This window comes from Salvelinus sp. IW2-2015, linkage group LG23 (genome assembly GCF_002910315.2).
Source record: "Salvelinus sp. IW2-2015 linkage group LG23, ASM291031v2, whole genome shotgun sequence".
Taxonomy (NCBI): Eukaryota; Metazoa; Chordata; class Actinopteri; order Salmoniformes; family Salmonidae; genus Salvelinus; species Salvelinus sp. IW2-2015.
This window is the reverse complement of record NC_036863.1, coordinates 38,511,619-38,532,701: the sequence shown is the minus strand read 5'-3', so window position 1 is coordinate 38,532,701 and position 21,083 is coordinate 38,511,619. Positions and strand designations below refer to the sequence as shown.

The following is a 21,083-nucleotide window of genomic DNA, read 5'->3' as shown; positions in this document are numbered from 1 at the left end:
GCAATAAAAATGTAATTACTATGTTATTATTTTGTAATACTTTGTAGCTTTTAACAATGATCTGTCTTCAAGTGTAACCAGTTATTTTAAAGAAKTACACTTTCTTTTTCCTTTGTTTTCCAATGTTTTTATTTATTTTTATTTTTTAGAAACACACCACAATTTTTTCAGAGGATATATACACACACACACACACACATGGGGCTCGGTCATCCAGGATCCTTGCATGCATTGTTTCTTTCTAAATACAAAACCTGTATGTACAGAATACATCAGAATGATTCTCGGCAGTATAGTGTGTAGATGATTCTTCCTGCTCTTTTAATCAAAGAATTGAAAGCTCAAAACAGCATGAGTGACGTAGACGTGAGGGACAAGTGGGAAAGCAGACTAGGCTAATGTGGATGGTCTGGAGGAAAATGGGGCAGGTTTACATTATACCATGACACAAAGCTTACTAATATTCTGACGTCGCAACCCATTAGGAATGAACAATTAATTTGGTATTAGGATTACCGAAGTATAAGGCTTGTATGAAAGTTGTTTGATATAAAGAATAAGGAACAATAGCTGGTAATTATGTTCTGTCAACAAACAATTGTACATTTCTATGTCTTGTGTCAAGAAAAGCTCAAGGAATGATCGCCGTGTCCAACTCAAACGTTTGAAGAGTCTTGTCACATTGGTAGGCTACTTGATGAGTATAATTACAACTAAGCCTTGTTGAAGTGTTGCCTTGGGGCCTTGGCACTTTCGATTAGAGGAGGAGATGGGCTATGCTGCATGTTTCTGGGATGAGTATAGAGATAAACAAAATGGGAACACAGTAACTTTTTACAAGTCAGAGACATCAACAGCTCTTGTTCTGGCAATTGCGATGCAGTGGGTGGTCACTGGCAGGTAAAAGACGCGTAAGGCATTCTGAACAGGGGAGGCAGCCAAACGGAATACATACTGAAACCACCAATCATCACTTAGAACATAATAAAATAATCTATACACGAAAATTGAACTGCATCAGAGATACATTCCCAAAAAAACGTCAGTCAAAGCAGGCTTCCGTGGCCAGCTCGGATTTCAGTGTGTACAAGCACAGCACGTTCCAATTAACAGATAAACACAGACACAAAGCCAACTAAAAGAATGGAATGTTCTCTCTTGTACAGGTAATGTATTTACAGTAGTTCCACCATCATGTCATTAATAAAATGCTTGGCATATTAAAAAACTGTGATACCACGCACACACAAATAAGAGATGAGCTTCATTGGCAATGTGACAATAAAAAAAACAGATAGACATGGGAACAACAGTGTTACTGACAACATAAATATTTAACTCCTTACTCATACTGCTGTTTATCAGTGACTAACACTGATTAAATCAAATAGGACATTGCAGAGACCTGGCCGTGTGGTGCCAGGACAACAACCTCTCCCTCAACGTGATCAAGACAAAGGAGTTGATTGTGGACTACACGAAAAAGAGGACCGAGCACACCCCCATTCTCATCGACAGGGSTGTAGTGGAGCAGGTTGAGMGCTTCAAGTTCCTCGGTGTCCACATCACCAACAAACTAACATGGTCCAAGCATACCAAGACAGTCATGAAGAGGGCACGACAAAACCTATTCCTCCCCAGGTGACTGAAAAGATTTGGCATGGGTCTTTAATAACTCTACCTACATGTACATATTACCTCAACTAACCGGTGCCCCCGCACATTGACTCTGTACCAGTACCCCCTGTATATAGTCTCGCTATTGTTATTTTACTGCTGCTATTTCATTACTTGTTACTTTTATTTCTTATTCCCATCTGCATTTTTTTTTTTTAACTGCATTGTTGGTTAGGGGCTTGTAAGTAAGCATTTCACTGTAGGTCTACACATGTTGTATTCGGTGCATGTAACTAATAAAATTTGATTTTAAATACCATTGTTCCTGCATCCCACACAAAAGCACATTTGAAGTTAGGAATGGATATTTGCAATTATAGGACCATCATTACTAAATGGAAACCAAATGAAACTCCTTTTAAGTGAAACTATTCGCAGCAGGAACAATGGTTTAGATTTCCTGCAATTTGAGGGTAATTGAATCGGACTTTGAGACACCTAAGAACAAACCGTACCGAAATGCTAATATATTAATAKGGTTTTTAAACACTATMATTTGTTTACAAACCTGATAGCTATACTTTTAGTTAATGTTTGAGACAGCTTTTTGGCTATTAGCCAATCGGGGGTTTCTCAACGAGATCAAGGCACGTGAATGCATCCAACTGGTATTTACGATTTCACAACTGGTCAATTCCTACCTCCCACTCAAGGATGAGACAARTTTTCCACTAGTAATTACCARTTGGAGGGCTGTTCAAATGTATTTTTCCTAGTCGTATGTGGTAAACATAGAGAATGGTAGAGATCTTTATACATGTTCCATTATGGCCTCTGTGAGAGCACAGGCAGCGCCATTGAGGCCGTTGTCAATTTTCTTAATCTACTACTTCTGTGAGAAACTGAAAGGGTGCATACTGCCATCTAAAGTGTGTTGTTTGAACAGGTATAAAGCCAAGGATGGCGATTTACTGCCACCTAGAGTTATGGAATGTTTGCTCATGAGTAATATTGGCTGATCCCTCCTGWTGACCCGGATGGAATGATGTGATCCTTCCTTCACCCACAGGAAGTCCCACCCAGTTGACTCCTTTAAAAATGGTGATGCCCTCAATGGCAATGCCAAAACAGGTTTWTATCAAGCTAGAGTCCTCTATCTAACTCTATGGTGGTAAATTACCACTTCCCACTATTTGTATTTTTACAAATGCAGCATTAAAGCAGGACAATATCATAAGTTTGGAGCTGAAAACTCCTGTCACATAACTTAAGGGGGTCATCAGGGGTGAAACACAAACAAACAAAGCACATAAATAGAAAAAATAAATAGATAAATAGTTTCCCTGATAAAATATTTCAATGGTCAAGATTAATCTATGGGATCACCTAATTGCTTATTTTGTTTTCCTTATTTGACATTTTGCAGATGTGAATCCAACCAGAGGAGCAAGTTGTAAACTTAAAGATGAAATATTTCAACATAATTATTATTATTTTTTTTTTTAAATGTTTCATTGCATCAAATGACCAAAAGATACAATCTCAGGATTGTACGTGTATATGGTACAATCTCCCAACTACATACCCCTGTGCTTTCAACTAGTCCTATTCAGAATGAACATGTGATTCGAATCAAAACTACATGCAGTCACAGTAGTCTTATGTCTTTATGTCTGCATTTGACAGAAGGTCCTGTGACAGTGGGATAGCTCTCTCATATACTGTACAGTGTGGTGAGCTATCAAAACCACCTGCAGTACCTCAGARCATCCTCCCTTCACCACAGCAGAGCAGTAGACAGATGGGTCACTGGACATGAGACCAACACCATCAGCAACCTTGTGCAGGTGAGAAAGTCTCTATCCGGATGTGCTGCAGTTTTAACCTCCATCTGAATCATGGACACCATGCTTTTAAAAGTCAACTTAGCATTCTTCCCCCAAATAGCACTGTTATTGACAGTACAATAATTCTAGTCAAATGCAAACTGTAAGAAGTGTGTGCACTGGGGTTTAGCTACTGMTGGCTCCTCTGAGGTAAAGCACTGTTAAGGACATCCCAAGCTTTACCTCTGTGATATCAAACAGAGGTATACTGTGATAGAACACAATGCTCTTGTACAAATATGACTCAAAATCCAATTTGAATGCTAATTTGTTCTACAAAGAAAAGTCAAAGAGGTTAAGGACCACTTGAGTTATGTGGTATGGCTGGTGGGCCAGCATGCAGTTAAGTTCTCTGAGTGAAAGAGTGAGTACATGCCTTTAAAACAGCTATCACTTCACTACCAATGTATTTTAATACCGAGAGTTGAAAACCCAGTGACTTCAGTGTTGGCACCACTAGGTTCAATGGTGTCTGATCATGGGTCAGTCAATATCACCATGGTGACAGACAGGTCTTTATCTTCACTGCGATTCCCTCCTTAGTCTGACCTCTGACCTGGCTTTAGGTTCACCAGCACTCATAAAGTCCACACTGCGCAGGTCACACAGACAGTCACACTGGTACKCTACACACACACAGTACAGTAGGGTCCCCTGAGGGTAGGACATGACAGAAGCTAACAATCTGATGGATGGGAGGCGGGTCCCAGCTGACATCATATAGGAAGGGTGGGAGGATCTGAATTAACCCCTCCTTCTCCTGGCTCAATCAGCTGACAATGGACTCCCTGCAACCCCCCGGGCCCTCGGCCCTAAGGGTTCTCTGGTGATGAGCRGAGCGGGCTGGAAGCCCCCTCCTCTGTGGGGTGTAGGGCTGAGGGGGTGAATGGCTTGATTGGACTGGACAGGGAGGGTGGAGGCAGTGTCCAGGCTGCTGTTAGACAGCAGACAGCTGGGTGGGCTTGGAGGCTGGCAGATCCAGTAGAGCCTGGACGGTCATGCCCACCTTCACCAGCCCACGCTCCTCTAGGATGTGGTGGGGCAAACACAGCTTGTCCTGCCAGGGCCAAAACACAGCACRCAGTCATCACCAGACCTTTCAAAACACTTAAAAGGACAGTACAAGTGAATTGATGTTTATATCTCTGTCATGCTGCTCTGGGTACCAGTCTATTTCTTTGTTGAAAGATGTTGTTGGSAAGACAACGCAGTTGGCTAAACCAAAAAGAGTGGCACAGCTCAACCCATCCATCTTAACCTATCCACATTAACTTCRGGAATCTGACAAAAGTTTATTTACAGATGGTTATCCAAAGATGTTTTTCATATCTGTAGCTGTTCTCCTGGTTAGGGAGTGTACCACAACTGGGGAAAGAGGCATATCAGATCTATGGGTCATGACAGGGAAAGATAGTAGTGATTATAAACTGAGCGGTTCAAGCCCTGAATGCCGATTGGCTGACGCCGTGGTATATCAGATCGTATACCAAGGGTATGACAAAACATTTATTTTTGTACTGCTCTGGTTACGTTGGTAACCAGTTTATAATAGCAATAAGGCACCTTGGGGTTTGTGTTATATGACCAATATACTTTGCCTAAAGGCTGTATCCAGGCACTCCGCAATGTGTTGTATGTAAGAACAGCCCTTAGCTGTGGTATATTGGCCATATACCACACCCTCAGGCCTTATTGCTTAATTAAGTGGTGTGTGTTTACCTGTGGCACACCCAGCTTCTTACAGGCATCCAGGAAGTTTTCCACATTCCTGCGGCACTTGGCCATGCTAAGCTTTGGCTGTGGGACAGAGTTGGTCAACAGTTACAGGCATTTTGTTTATTCTTGGCTGGTGGTTTGCTTCGGCTTTGGAGATTTCAAACAAGAGGTTTTCAACTGGTGCTTACCACTGCGGGCGAGGGTACATGGATGCTGGCCACCGACCGAGGACGAATGTGATTGGCCAGATGGCACAAGACAACGCCATCCATCAGAGCAGCTCCCACATCGTCCGGCAGCAAGACCTTCAGTCTGGACTCCAGGTTCTAAGAGGAGTCACAGAAACAACACACTCAACATGGATTCTGTAGATCCCTGTGGAATACTGTAGATCACCTAGTACAACCGCAAGACGTGGACAAAGATTATTTTACAGGAGGAGTTTGAAGTAACACACAGTGTTACCCAGAGTGACCCACCTGTGCTACCTGCAGCTGTCTGGAGGAACAAGTAGCGACACGTTGAGAATTCTGAGGAACTCCAGACAGCATGAAAGAGCCCATTCAAGGCCCATCAGAGGAAAACATCTCAGAATTGCAGTATTATATTGTATTCTTTGGTAAACTCTGTCAACTGCTCGCTGTCAACTCTGCCAATAGGCTATTGTTCACACCTCTGTWGGAAAGCTGCTGATTTTCCATAGCMGTTTCACTCRTACCCGTATACAGGTTGAAAAGGGCAGATTTKGGCATTGATAAACACCTAAATTGTAATGCATGAGATGTACAGTAACTTCACAGCGCTGTATGGGTTTTGACTGACAGACGTTCTGAACTTGAGCACCTCGGGTGACAAGAAGTTGCCCTCCTGCTAATTGTGMAACTTTAGCACATTTTTTGTTGTCCAAGTGAGGGAAATGCTGTAAATAAAGATGACTATGTATTTTGAAAGATAAGACGTTGAGGAGTAAAATAAATACAGCTTTGATGTCATACAGGCACTTCACATTTCCATATCATTTCCATATCATAAAATTCATGTCATATACAGCATCAGCCTTTACGATCACTATGTTTGATGTACAGTTATAAGATGACATGGCGTCATACCCTGGGTTGTTCGGAACAGATTGAGGTGAACTGTTGTGTCCTCACCTTTGGTYTAATAGTTTTACCATCAYCTCYAAACTCTTCCCTTTGAATTGCTACCATGGTTATGCATATGCTTTTCATATTTCTTCTGTAAGAAATATTATTTCAATTTATCCTCGTCCATATGGGCCAATAAAGGGTTAAAATGAATGAAGAAATAATGCAGGAAATTTGTAGAATGAAAAGGACTGCTACATAATACCTTTTGTAAAGTCTATAAAGTCTAATCAGGTTATTGGTGGTGTCTTTTGATCATGGTGTGTCATCCTGTGTTTTCTGAATCTCCTGACCTGCCGTAGGAGGCCAACCTGCTCCATCTCCTCCTTTAGGTGTTCCATCTTCCTCCTCATGGTGAAACTGGGGTCTGACGGCTCCTGACGGCTGCTTCGACAAAAAGCTACGACAACATATAGGAAACATATAGCGTGTGACATACGGTAATTACACAACTTTCAAACAATAGACTCCTGGGTATACCCCTGGGCCCTGCCGAGATGAGCTCAGAGTCTAGACTTTTTAATTACACTAATTAACAAGTGTTGAAATTCATGTTGTAAAATTGTACAATCTGATATGTCTGATATTAGTGTACATCCCTTTTGTTGTTGTAAGTGCCCTTTTAAATGTTGCATACGTCTTTCTGCATTACCCCTTATAAACATCCCCTGCCCCCCTTACCTCTTCCATGTGGAAGAGAGAGGTTACTAAAAAATGTTCCCATGAAAATCATAATCAATTCTATATGTTAAAACACAGAAATTGAGTTTATATTGTCACTGACCTTGTAATATTAGGGGTTTCTACCAGTATATTTTGAAATGCATGTATTTCATGCATTTATTCGCTTTGTATCTGTTGATTTGCGAATGCTGTACATGCTAGCTAGTTCCTGTCATTTTCTCTGTACATGTCATCACTGGGCTAACATGGCTATTCATGTCCCCCGTTGTTCATTTGTACTTGACAGAGGAGTTGGTGCATAACGGCAAAACAACACTTAATGTATGGATGTTGTTTGTTTCTTTATCAGGTATGTCATGTTTTTGTTTATGATATTTTGACGATATTTGACTGTTAGTTTGCAAGTGCACGTCATGCACGAGCTGTACGTAACGTCTGGCTGTTATTGATGAAAGTTAAGCCCGTAGGCTATACTGTACATTAGCTACATTTTATACTGTACATTGCATTATATCGTTGTCAAACGAGATTGTTATTCTTAGCCCTGTCTACAGTACCCATGTGGAAGACAGGAGTTTGGCGTGTTAGGGCAGCACAGCATTTGTTGATGGAAGTTTTTCCCCGTCATTATCAGAGAATAAAAAGATCAACACCAACCTTGATCCGTTTGTCATCTGTAAGCTGATCAAAACGCAATCTACACCGGTCACATTTACTCACAGGCTTCATTCCAACCATTACTGTAACTTTGGAATGTCCGTGGTTACGTCTAGGCCAGTGGAGTGTGTATTTGAGTGTTAAACAAGTTTTGTTTAGTAACTCCCTTTAGTGTGGAAATCCTGAGCCCTCACTAAAGATGAAAATGCATGGAGGATAATAAATAATATACATTATATAATAAAATCTATTGCTACTTCTAAGGAAATCTCCTTAGTAGCCTTTCTGTGGGTTCAACATAACATTTCTTCTTTTCGTAAACTATTTATTGATAGCCGGATACCATGGAAATTCCACTGAACTCCTCCAACAATTTTACTTGGAAGGACAGTTCACAGGGTCATCTCATGCATCATTGTTAACTTTGTCTCTTTTGCAATGCTAACTGGAACTGCAGTCAAAGTGTGGTCARAATGTCCAGTGATTGACCGGGGAGYGCAGAACAGAGTGTAACGGTCAGGAACACATTGCCCCGTTTGTTGGATTTCTACGGAATCCCTAAATAGGTCCTCTTCTCTATTTATTCATTTTTAAAAGGGCAATATGCAGTTCAAACAAAGTGGCCACTGATTTGGTAAACAGCTCAGGGATGGGGCTGGAGAAAAGTAACCACTCACAAATCCAGAGAGCTATGGATGCAAGGACTGATCATGATATCAAAATGATATGTTTTGAGGCTATACATGTCTTATTTGTATATATATATATTTTTTTACAATTAAATTGTTTACAAACAATGGAGTAAAAAAAGCATATGTTCTGATGGGGTACGGGTTGAACAAAGCTCATGAGGCATTTATAAGTAAAATTATTCAAGAATCAATGAGAGAGAATGCCAAGAGTGTGCAAAACGATCATCAAGGCAAAGGGTGGCTATTTGAAGAATCTCAAATATAAAATATATTTTGATTTGTTTAACACTTTTTTGGTTATTACATGATTCCATATGTGTCATTTTATAGTTGATGTCTTCACTATTATTCTACAATGTAGAAAAAAGTACAAATAAAGAAAACCCCTTGAATGAGTAGGTGTTCTAAAACTTTTGACCGGTAGTGTATATCATTAATTTAAAATCCATAAATGGATGTAGCAATCACAGATTGCCCCTTTAAAGCCGCCCACAGGTAAATTCAAYCTTTTACGCGTACGAAAAAGTATGCACGGACTACTGGGTAAGAGCTTCTACTAAATTACTAATATGTMAAATGTACACTGAGGCACACGCAAYAGTTATTGTATTTGCATCAAACTAAAATATCTCGTGTCACATAATGATAACTACTGGGGTTTAGCTCATCACCCTTCTGCTCTCCCAAGCAAAAAGGCGGTAACTGCTCATTTGGTCGAAAATTWGWTAATGTCATTTTTGTTACATTAAAACGCATGCTTAATCATGTGGACAAGTATCCCGCCTCTATTGTATTGTGTTTTGGAGAAAATGGGGGTCGTATTAGCAGTAACTGCAAAAAGTTACTGTGAAACCAAGGTAAATGGCAGTAACTGAACTTACTGCCTTTTAGCTTGGTTTCAACCTGCCCTTGGCTGCAGTTACTGCGTTTTTACCTTGTTTTCATATCATTTTAAAGTGATGCAATTGAACCTATATGACACTGATTGACAGCTACACACACATACATTGCTAATCTAGGGATACAGCACCATGGCACAGCATTTAAGGGGGAAAACTGATGGTAGAACTTGCTCTGAAACGCCTACATCCAGACACTGGTAAGAACTAGCTAGCTAAGTAGATCTGAGATCAACATTAATTAGTTAGCTAGCAATATGATGATGAACATGTAAATATGTTTAAAATGTATTCTTAAAGCTGTTATTTATTTAATCATTCAGAAGTGTCATTTGAAAAAAATAATAGAATGTTATTAGCAATCTCATGGTCATTTTTTAYMATTTGTATTATCCTACATCATACTTCTATYATGTCCCATCATTATATATTACAAGACAGGTAATCATTTMATGTAATTCAAACAATTGCAGTGCTGCTTTTCACATTTATTCTCATAACAAGACATGGGCTACTTGTTAAACACAGTATGTAATGTGACTGACGCAGAACCTACATCTCTATGTAAATGCAACTGGTATCTCAGTGGAAGACACACACAGGATGCCGTTTCAACTCTGTTACACTGTCAGTAGTTACACTGCTGTTGTATTAATAGCATAAATGAGAATTATAGTAAACTAACAAATGAAAATGGCAGATACTGCTCTTTGCTTTAGTATTACCCTGCAATTTATAACATATCATGCCAAGGAAGAAGGCAGTAACTGCCGTTTAAGGGTCAGAGGTCATGTCAGAGGTCAGGGTCAACATTTTTTTTTTTTTTTTAAGTACTCATAGTAAGGCAACAGATCATTACATCTCCAATGATCTCCCTAGAATTCATTTGGCTGGACAATTTAAAAAAACTTTGAAGCCAATTTTCTTAGCTCCACTCGATGAGCAGTTACTGCCTTTTTGCTTGGGAGAGCAGAATAGTATGCCKAAGAGGTCATAAGCAATGTATCGCCATTCTTGGGACATGCCCTGACTGACAAGCTGTAGCAGTCCATACTTCACCAGAATCCCTATATTACATTACAGATACAGTAAATGGCACTATTAATAGCCTGCATCATAATTGCACAACAACCTGTTTTAAACTCATTGCTCCACCACATGTTCTCTGTTTTACAATTACTTAGAGTTAAAAAACCTTGACTTGAAAATATGTGCCACTTGTATTGCCTAATCATACAATAATAATTAAAAGCCTTATAAAAGGAATGACTAACCCCTGAAAAGGTTAAATAATTCAGGTTTACCTGATCTTGGTTTAAGGCCAAACACTGTGAGGGTGGTGCTGAAATCAGCATTCCGCAATACCTCCTGCACACAAAATACATCATTCGATTATTGGTCAGATAGAACAACCAATGAGGATATTTGCTTGAGCATGTGCTTACATAATTTGATTGTAATGTGCTTTTACTGTGCATGTGATTGGATAGCTAATCTCACCTCACACTCGTCATTCCCACTGGAGTTTCGTCGGGCACTCTGGCACTTGTTCTGTGAGGAGAGAAGAAGCATTAAGAAAGAGATTTAATCCATGCCCTAGAACCTAGTTCGTTGTAATGTAAATTGCTCTCCGTTACTCTTTTTTTGTATAGTCATGAGCAGAGTTTACRTGTTCTCAATTTTTGCTTCAAGACTCCAGCAATTTGTAAAAAATGAAAAAGTAGATATGAGCCATAGTTGAACAACTCTGTGGATAGTGCTAWAACAATGCTATATCTGAATTCTGCCCTCAGGCTTGGAGGGAAGCAAAAGTACTTAAGCTACTCAATAATAGTAAAGCACCCTTACTGGCTCAAAAAGCCAATCAATCAGCCTGTTACCAACCTTAGTAAAACTTTGGGRAAAAATWGTGTTTGTCCAGATACAATGCTATTTTACTGTAAACAAATWGAYTTTCAGCACGCTTATAGGGAAGGACACTCAACAAGCACGGCACTTGCACACAAACGACTGATGATTGGCTGAGAGAAATTGATTGTGGGAGCTGTTTCGTTAGACTTATCGATCATAGTCTGCTGCTGGAAAAACTTGTGTTATGGCTTAACTTCTCTAGGGGGCAGCATTCGGAATCTTGGATGAAATGCATGCCGAAATTAAACTGCCTGCTTCTTGGGCCCAGAAGATAAGATATGAATATAACTGGTAGATTTGGATAGAAAATACTCTAAAGTTTCCAAAACTGTTAAAATAGTGTCTGTGAGTATAACAGAACTGATTTGGCAGGCGAAAACCTGAGAAAAATCCATTCAGGAAGTAGTTTTTTTGTTGTTGTAGATTTTCTATCAATCCATTACAGTATCCATTGACTTAGGACTCAAATTGCAGTTTCTATGCCTTCCACTAGATGTCAACAGTCTTTAGAAATTGTTTCAGGCTTGTATTCTGAAAAATTAGGAAGTAAGAGCAGTCTGAATGAGTGGACCCTAAAGTGTCACAGAGCTTTTTCTTGCGCGAGACCGAGAGAGAGTGCCTTTCTTGTTTACCTTTTAAATTGACGACGTTATTGTCCGGTTGAAATATTATCGATTATTTAGGCTAAAAACAACCTGAGGATTGAATATAAACATCGTTTGACATGTTTCTATGAACTTTACAGATACAATTAGGATTTTGTTGTCTGCCTGTTTTGACTGCGTTTGAGCCTGTGGATTACTGAAGAAAACGCGCGAACAAAACAGAGGTGTTTGGATATAAAGAGACTTTATCGAACAAAAGGAACATTTATTGAGTAAATTAATGTCTGCTGAGTGCAACCATATGAAGATCATCAAAGGTAAGGGATTAATTTTATCTCTATTTCTGACTTGTGTAACTCTTCTACTTGGCTGGTTACTGTTTGTAATGATTTGTCTAGTGGGCTATGTTCTCAAATAATCGTAAGGTATGCTTTCGCCGTAAAGCATTTTAAAAATCTGACACTGTGGTTGGATTCACAAGAATTTAATCTTTAAACCYATGTAAAATATGTTTWGTTTTCTGAATTTTTATAATGAGTATTTCTATATTTGAATTTGGCGCCCAGCAGTTTCACTGGCTGTTGAAGAGGTGGGACGCTAACGTCTCACGTACCCAAGAGAGGTTAACACCCCCTGCTATATTGTGGATAAAGAGTTACCTGTCTAACAGAGCACAGAGTGTTGTTTAATGGAAGCCTCTCCAACATAATCCAGGTAGAATCAGGAATTCCCCAGGTTAGCGGTCTAGACACCTTACTTTTTTCAATCTTAACTAATGACATGCCAGTAGATTTGAGTTAAGCCAGTGTGTCTATAGTGCGTTCGGAAAGTATTCAGACCCCTTAACTTTTCCCACATTTTGGTAAGTTACAGCCTTATTCTAAAATCTATTCGTCCCCCCCTTATCAATCTACACACACCATAATGAAATTTAAAAAATGAAATATCACATTTACATAAGTATTCGGACCCTTTACTCAGTACTTTGTTGAAKCACCTTTGGCAGCGATTACAGCCTTGAGTCTCCTTGGGTATGACACTACAAGCTTGGCACACCTTTATTTGGGGAGTTCCTCCCATTCTTCTCTGCAGATCCTCTCAAGCTCTGACAGGTTGGATGAAGAGCATTGCTGCACAGCTATTTTCAGGTCTCTCCAGAGGCCACTCARGGACATCCAGAGACTTGTCCCGAAGCCACTCCTGCGTTGTCTTGGCTGTGCGCTTAGGGTTGTTGTCCTGTTGGAAGGTGAATCTTCATCCCAGTCTGAGGTCCTGAGCGCTCTGGAGCAGGTTTTCATCAAGGATCTCCCTGTAMTTTGCTCAATTTGTCTTTCCCTCRAGCCTGACTAGTCTCCCAGTCCCTGCTACTAAAAAWCATCCCCACAGCATGATGCTGCCACCACCATGCTTCACCGTAGGGATGGTGCAAGGTTTCCTCCAGACGTGAAGCTTGGCATTCAGGCTACAGAGTTCAATMTTGGTTTCATCAGACCAGAGAATCTTGTTTCTCATGGTCAGAGTCCTTTAGGTGCCATTTGGCAAACTCCAAGTGGGCTGTCATGTGCCTTTTACTGAGGAGTGGYTTCCATCTGGCTTCTCCCATCTCCACAGAGGAACTCTGGAGCTCTGTCARAGTGACCATCAGATTCTTGGTCACCTCCCAGACCAAGGCCCTTCTCCCCCGATTTCCCGGGCGTACAGCTCTAGGAAGAGTCTTGGTGGTTCCAAACGTCTTCCATTTAAGAATGATGGAGGCCACAGTGTTCTTGGGGACCTTCAATGCTGCAGACTATTTTTGGTACCCTTCCCTAGATCTGTGCCTCGACACAATCCTGCYTCGGAGCTCTAAGGACAATTCCTTTGACCTCATGGCTTGGTTTTTGCTCTGACATGCACAGTCAACTGTGGGACCTTACATAGACAGGTGTGTGCCTTCCCAAATAATGTCCAATCAATTGAATTTATCACAGGTGGATTCCAATCAAGTTGTAGAAACTCAATTAAAAGCTCAATTTCGAGTCTCATAGGTCTGAATACTTATGTAAATAAGGTATCAGTTCTTTATTTTTAATACATTTGCCAACATTTCTAAAAACCTGGTTTCACTTTATCATTGTGGGGTATTGTGTGTAGWTTGATGAGCACATTTTTTTTATTTAATCAATTTTAGAATAAAGGCTGTTAACGTAACAAAATGTGGAAAAGGGGAAGGGGTCTGAATACTTTCCGAATGTACTGTATTGTACACGTAAGCKACTACAGCGAGTGAAATGACTGCAACAACCTCTTAAGGATGGCCCCTTTTTTTTATGTTGCCTAAAATGACATACCCAAATATAACTGCCTGTAGCTCAGGCCCTGAAGCAAGGATATGCATATTCTTGATACCATTTGAAAGGAAACACTTTGAAGTTTGTGGAAATGTGAAAGGAATGTAGGAGAATATAACACAATAGATCTGGTAAAACTATAATACAAATAAAAAACGACCTGTTCTTTAGTATTTTTTTGTACCATTATCTTTGAAATGCAAGAGAAGCCATGTCTTGCACCCAGACAAACTAAACAACTTCTTTGCTCACTTTGAGGACAATACAGTGCCACTGACACGGCCCGCCACCAAAACTGCGAGCCTCCCTTCACCGCAGCCAATGTGAGTAAAACATTAAAACGTGTTAACCCTCGCAAGGCTGCCGACCCAGACGGCATCCCTAGCCGCGTCAGAGGATGCGCAGACCAGCTGGTTGGTGTGTTTACGGACATATTCAATCAATCTATCCCAGTCTGCTGTTCCCACATGCTCCAAGAGGGCCACCATTGTTCCTTTCCCAAGAAAGCTAAGGTAACTGAGCTGAACGACTATCGCCTCTAACTCACTTCCGTCATCATGAAGTGCTTTGAGAGACTAGTCAAGGATCATATCACCTCCACCCTACCGGACACCCCTAGACCCACTCCAATTTGCTTACTGCCCCAATAGGTCCACAGACGACGCAATCGCAATCACACTGCACACTGCCCTAACCCACTTGGAAAAGAGGAATACCTATGTAAGAATGCTGGGTCTCCTGGGTCTCGACCCCGCTCTGTGCAACTGGGTCCTGGACTTTGACGGGCCGCCCCCAGGTGGAGAGAGTAGGAATCAACATCTCCACCCTGCTGATCCTCACACTGGGGTCCCACAAGGGTGCATTTCTCAGTCTCTCCTGTATCCCTGTTCACCCATGACTGCGTGGCCATGCACGCCCAACTCAATCATCAAGTTTGCAGACGAACTACAGTAGTAGGCTTGATTACCAACAACGTCGAGACGTACAACAGGGAGGAGGTGAGGGCCCTCGGACTGTGGTGTCAGGAAAATAACCTCACACTCAACGTCAACAAAACAAAGGAGATGATCGTGGACTTCAGGAAACAGCAGAGGGAGCAGCCCCCTATCCACACGACGCGACAGTAGTGGAGAAGGTGGAAAGTTAAGTTCCTCGGCATACACATCACGGACAAACTGAAATGGTCCACCCACACAGACTGCGTGGTGAAGAATGCCACAGCGCCTCTTCAACCTCAAGAGGCTGAAGAAATTTGTCCTGTCACCAAAAACACTCACAAACGTTTACAGAGCATCCTGTCGGGCTGTATCACCGCCTGGTATGGAAACTGCTCCGCCACAACCTTAAGGCTCTCCAGAGGGTAGTGAGGTCTGCACAACGCATCACCGGGGGCAAACTACCTGCCCTCCAGGACACCTACAACACCCGATGTTACAGGAAGGCCAAAAAGATCATCAAGGACAACAACCACCCGACCACTGCCTGTTCACCCCGCTATCATCCCGAAGGCGAGGTCAGTAAGGTGCATCAAAGCTGGGACCGAGAGACTGAAAAACAGCTTCTATCTCAAGGCCATCAGACTATTAAACAGCCATCACTAACATTGAGTGGCTGCTTCCAACACTGACTCAAATTCTAGCCACTTTAATAATTAAAAATGGGATGTATAAATGTATCACTAGTCACTTTAAACAATACCACTTTATATAATGTCTACATACCCTACATTACTCATTCTATATGGATATACTGTATACTGTACCATCTACTGCATCTTGCCTATTCCGTTCGGCCATCGCTCATCATATATTTATATTGTACATATTCCTATCATTCCTTACACTTGGTGTATAAGGTAGTTGTTGTGAAATTGTTAGGAATTGTTAGATTACTTGTTAAATATTCTCTGCACGGTAGGAACTAGAAGCACAAGCATTTCGCTACACTGCATTAACACCTGCTAACCATGTGTAAGTGACTAATAAAATTTGATAATAATGTATTATTCCAGCACAGGTGCAATTTACATTTTGGCCACTAGATGAACGCAGTGTATGTGCAAAGTTTTTAGACTGAGCCAATGAACTTCTGTTCAAAATGTTGTTTCAAGACAGCCCAAATGTGCCTCATTTGTTCTTAAATACTTTCCATGTTCAAAATTGTGCACCCTCCTCAAACAATAGCATGGTATTCTTTAACTGTACTAGCTACTGTAAATTGGACAGTGCAGTTAGATTAACAAAGATTTAAGCTTTCTGCCAATATCAGATATGTCTATGTCCTGGGAAATGTTCTTGTTAATGCTAATCTCATTAGCCTACGTTAGCTCAACCGTTCCGTGGAAGGGACACCGATCCCGAAGAAGTTGCTGCAGTCAGTTTCAGAAAGGGTGGCACGGAATATGTTAGTACTAAATATTTCAAAAACTAAAAGCATTTGGGACAAATCATTCACTRTACCCTAAACCTCAACTAAAACTTCTGATTAATAAAGTGGAATTTTAGCAAGTTGAGGTGACTAAACTGCTTGGAGTAACCTTGGTTTGTAAACTGTCGTGATCAAACATGTTGATACAACAGTAGCTAAGATGGGGAGAAGTCTGTCCATAATAAATCGCTGCTCTGCCTGCCTTTTTAACAACACTATCAACAAGGCAGGTCGTACAGGCCCTAGTTTTGTCRCACCTGGACTACAGGTGTGGTCAGATGCCACAAAGAGGGACCTCGGAAAATTACAATTGGCTCAGAACAGGGCAGCACGGCTGGCCCTTAAATGTACACGGAGTGCTAACATTAATGACATGCATGTCAACCTCTCATGGCTCAAAGTGGAGGAGAGATTGACTTCATCACTACTTGTTTTTATGAGAAGTATTGACAAGCTGAATGAACCCAGCTGTCTGTTTAAAATACTAGCACCCAGCTCGGACACTCATGCATACCCCACAAGACATACCACCAGAGGTCTCACAGTCCCCAAGTCAAGAACAGATTATGGGAGGCGCAAAGTACTACTTAGAGCCATGGCTACATGGAACTCTATTCCACATCAGATAACTGATGCAAGAAAGTAGAATCTGATTTTTTTTTAAACATGTAAAAACTAAAATACACAGTGGGGAACAGTGGGGACTGTGAAGAGACACATTAAACATGCACATGATAAGACACGCACGTACAGATGGATTTTGTATTGTAGAYATGTAGTAGTAGAGTAGTGGCCTGAGGGAACACACTTAATGTGTTGTGAAAAGTGTTATGAAATGTAACGTCATGTAATATTTAAAATTGTATATAAAACTGCCTTAATGTTGCTGGACCCCAGGAAGAGTAGCTTCTGCCTTGGCAACAGCTAATGGGGACCCTTAATAAATACATATAGAAATCAACATCATGGGACTCAGAGTGCAATGTGGTAGCCATGGTCTCCTACCTTCAGATAATCTTTCCTCAGATACTTGTTCCTCCTGCGCTCCTCGTTCTGGTTGAGTACAGGTGGAACCTCTGGCCACTTTGGCTCCGTGTCTGACTCGGACTTCAGGCTGCCATCGTAGGAGCATGAAGAGGAGGGCTGCAGAGAGAGAGAGAACCAGGTCAAGATACTGGACACTGTATTAACCAAATGGCAATGCAATAATGGACAAAACCCCCTTGGCTTTAGCAGCACTAGAACTTAATTTAAAGAGATGATTGACCTAAAGCCTCTCCCTACGTCACTCAGTTATAAAAGGCTAACATGCACACAGCCACGTCTTCACATGGACGGTGATGAGGGKGAGGAAACAAAAGGCACGAATGAAAATGGGGGACCTCAGAGAAAGCGGCGTCGTCGTCTGTGAAGTCAGGGTCCTTKCCAGAGACAGACAGAGAGAGGTGRACAACATGAGTGAAACCCAGACACCAAAACCAAGGCCTCACACACGGACACAGTGGAACTGAAAACATGACCATGATGTAGTATTACTCGCACAAAATGGGAAGAATGAGTAGCATGTTTCCTGTAGAAAACAGAGAAGGACAGTAAGTCCTTACCTGCCCACTCAGCACTGCCGTGCCACTGCTCCCTTCATCCAGAGAGGCACTAGGAGAGAGACAGGAAAACACACTGACTCACTCAGTCACACGTATTTACCTTCATGGACAATACCCTCATTTATTGGACAGTCTGTCACCAAGAGGGCAGCCAACAATCAATAACAACAGACAGACAATGGAACCTTTACTACGTAGACATGGAATCACTGGCCACCTTAATAATGGAACACGAGTCACTTTAATAATGTTTACATACTGCTTACTCATCTCATTTGTATATACTGTATTCTATTCTACTGTATTTTAGTCAATGCCACTCAGACATTGCTCATTCTAATATTGATATATTTCTTAATTACATTCTTTTACTTTTAGATGTGTGTATTGTTGTGAATTGTTAGATCCTACTGCACTGTCGGAGCTAGGAATACAAGCATTTCGCAACACAGGCAATAACATCTGTGACYAATAACATTTGACTTGATTTGGTGTAGCTCAATTGGTAGAGCATGGTGGTTGCAACGCTATGGTTGTGGGTTCGAAATCCCAACGGGGGACCAGTACAAAACAAAAGTATGCACTTACTGAGTCGCTCTGGATAAGAGCGTCTGCTAAATGTCTAACATGTCAAATGTAATTACTCGTAGTTATAGCTACAGTGCATTCAGAAAGTATTCAGACCGCTTGACTTTTTCCCACATTTTGTTATGTTACAGCCTTATTCTGGATTGAATCGTTTCCCCCGCCTCAATCTACACACAATACCACATAACGACAAAGAAAAACAGTCAATCAATCAATAATATAATAATTATTTTTAGCAAAAATGTTTTAAATTTTTATTTACATTCGGTAGAAGCTATGAGAATAGAAAGGTTAAGTACTTTTGTCAAGCATCACAGCACAGTTGAAAAATATATGGCAAATAGAAAATCCAAATGGATTGATTGGATGATGTTGAGAGAGAGATGGGAGGGGTTGAATGAGCTGAAGGGTGGGACTAATAACAACATAACCAATGTAAAACACATGGGTCTGTAAAATGTGTATAAGTTCAGAACTTTTGTGAAATAGCACAGTTACAAATATAAATCAACTGGATGGACATCAGAATAGAGGAAGGACTAAAAACAAACTAAATATAACTATTGTAAAATAGATTGTGTCTGTAAAATGTGTATAAGATGTATAAACTGAAAGTAAAAGCCTAAGTGTTTTAGTTTACTCCAATTGGGGGAAGGGTGGTAGGGTTTGCGGGAATAAAGGTATATTCTTTAAAAAATATGTATGTCTATATAGGTATGTGTATGTATATATGTGTATATGTATGCATGCGTGTATGTATATGGAGCATATAATGTTACCGCGCCAAAAATATATGGGGGATTGGAAATGATGCAGACAATTACATTGATGGAAGCAACATTCTTTCTGCAATATTAAGCTGATCCACCCCTTAAAAAAAAAGAAGAGTTTTTGTAATTTTTTTTGGCTAATTTATAAAAAAAATATAAAAAACATAAATATCACATTTACATAAGTATTTACATAAGTACCAACCCTTTAGTCAGTACTTTGTTGAAGCACCTTTGGCAGCGATTACTACAGCCTCAAGTCCTCTTGGGTATGACGCTACAAGCTTGGCACACCTGTATTTGGGGAGTTTCTCCCATTCTTCCCTGGAGATCCTCTCAAGCTCTGTCAGGTTGGACGGGGAGAGTCGCTGCACAGCTGTTTTCAGGTCTCTCCAGAGATGTTCGATCAGGTTCAAGTCCGGGCTCTGGCTGGGCCACTCAAGTCTCATTCAGAGACTTGTCCCAAAGCCACTCCTGCGTTGTCTTGGCTGTGTACTTAGGGTTGTTGTCCTGTTAGAAGGTGAACCTTAGCCCCAGTATGAGGTTCTGAGTGCTCTGSAGCAGGTTTTCATGAAGGATCTCTCTGTACTTTGCTCCGTTGAKCTTTCCCTCGATCCTGACTAGTCTCCCAGTCCCTGCCGCTGATAAACATCCCCACAGCATGATGCTGCCACCACCATGCTTCACTGTAGGGATGGTATTGTCTAAGTGATGAGCGGTGTCAGGTTTCCTCCAGACGTCACGCTTGGCATTCAGGCCAAAGAGTTCAATCTCGGTTTCATCAGACCTGAGAATATTGTTTCTCATGGTTTGAGAGTCCAATAGGCGCCTTTTGGCAAACTCCAAGCGGGCTGTCATATGCCTTTTACTGAGGAGTGGCTTCCGTCTGGCCACTCTACCATAAAAGGCCTGATTGGTGGAGTGCTGCAGAGATGGTTGTTCTTCTGGAAGGTTCTCCTATCTCCAGAGAGGAACTGTGGAGCTCTGTCATAGTGACCATCGGGTTCTTGGTCACCTCCCTGACCAAGGCCCTTCTCACCCGATTGCTCAGTTTGGCTGGGCGGCCAGCTCTAGGAAGAGTCTTAGTGGTCCCAAACGTCGTCCATTTAAAAATGATGGAGGCCACAGTGTTCTTTTGGATCTTCAATGCTGCAGAAATGTTTTGGTACCCTTCCYCAGGTCTGTGCCTTGAAACAATCCTGTCTCGGAGCTCTACAAACAATTCCTTCRACCTCATGGCTTGGTTTTTGCTCTGACATGCACTGTCAACTGTGGGACCTTATATAGACAGGTGTGTGCCTTTCCAAATCATGCCCCATCAATTGAATTTACGACAGGTGGACTCCAAGTTGTAGAAACATCTCAAGGATGATCCTGGGCTCAATGTTGAGTCTCAGAGCAAAGGGTCTGAATACTTATGTAAATATGGTTGTTCTGTTTTCCATTTTAATGCATGTGCAAACATTTCTAAAAACCTGTTTTCACTTTGTCATTATTGGATATTGTGTGTAGATTGATGAGGAGAAACAATTATTTAATACATTTTAGA

The 21,083-nt window shown here is 41.1% G+C and overlaps 1 protein-coding gene across 1 annotated transcript in view; it reads right to left on the bottom strand.

The window, feature by feature from the left end:
• Positions 1-123: 123 nt before the first annotated feature.
• The window catches only part of LOC111950645 (leucine-rich repeats and calponin homology (CH) domain containing 2), an 82,599-nt gene continuing 61,639 nt past the window's right edge, over positions 124-21,083 (bottom strand). The window contains 9 exon segments of the mRNA XM_023968406.2: positions 124-4,560; positions 5,223-5,300; positions 5,408-5,545; positions 6,661-6,767; positions 10,604-10,667; positions 10,800-10,850; positions 17,578-17,715; positions 17,955-17,993; positions 18,177-18,225. Of these exon segments, the coding sequence (XP_023824174.2) occupies positions 4,441-4,560; positions 5,223-5,300; positions 5,408-5,545; positions 6,661-6,767; positions 10,604-10,667; positions 10,800-10,850; positions 17,578-17,715; positions 17,955-17,993; positions 18,177-18,225 (784 nt within the window). The 3' untranslated portion in view covers positions 124-4,440.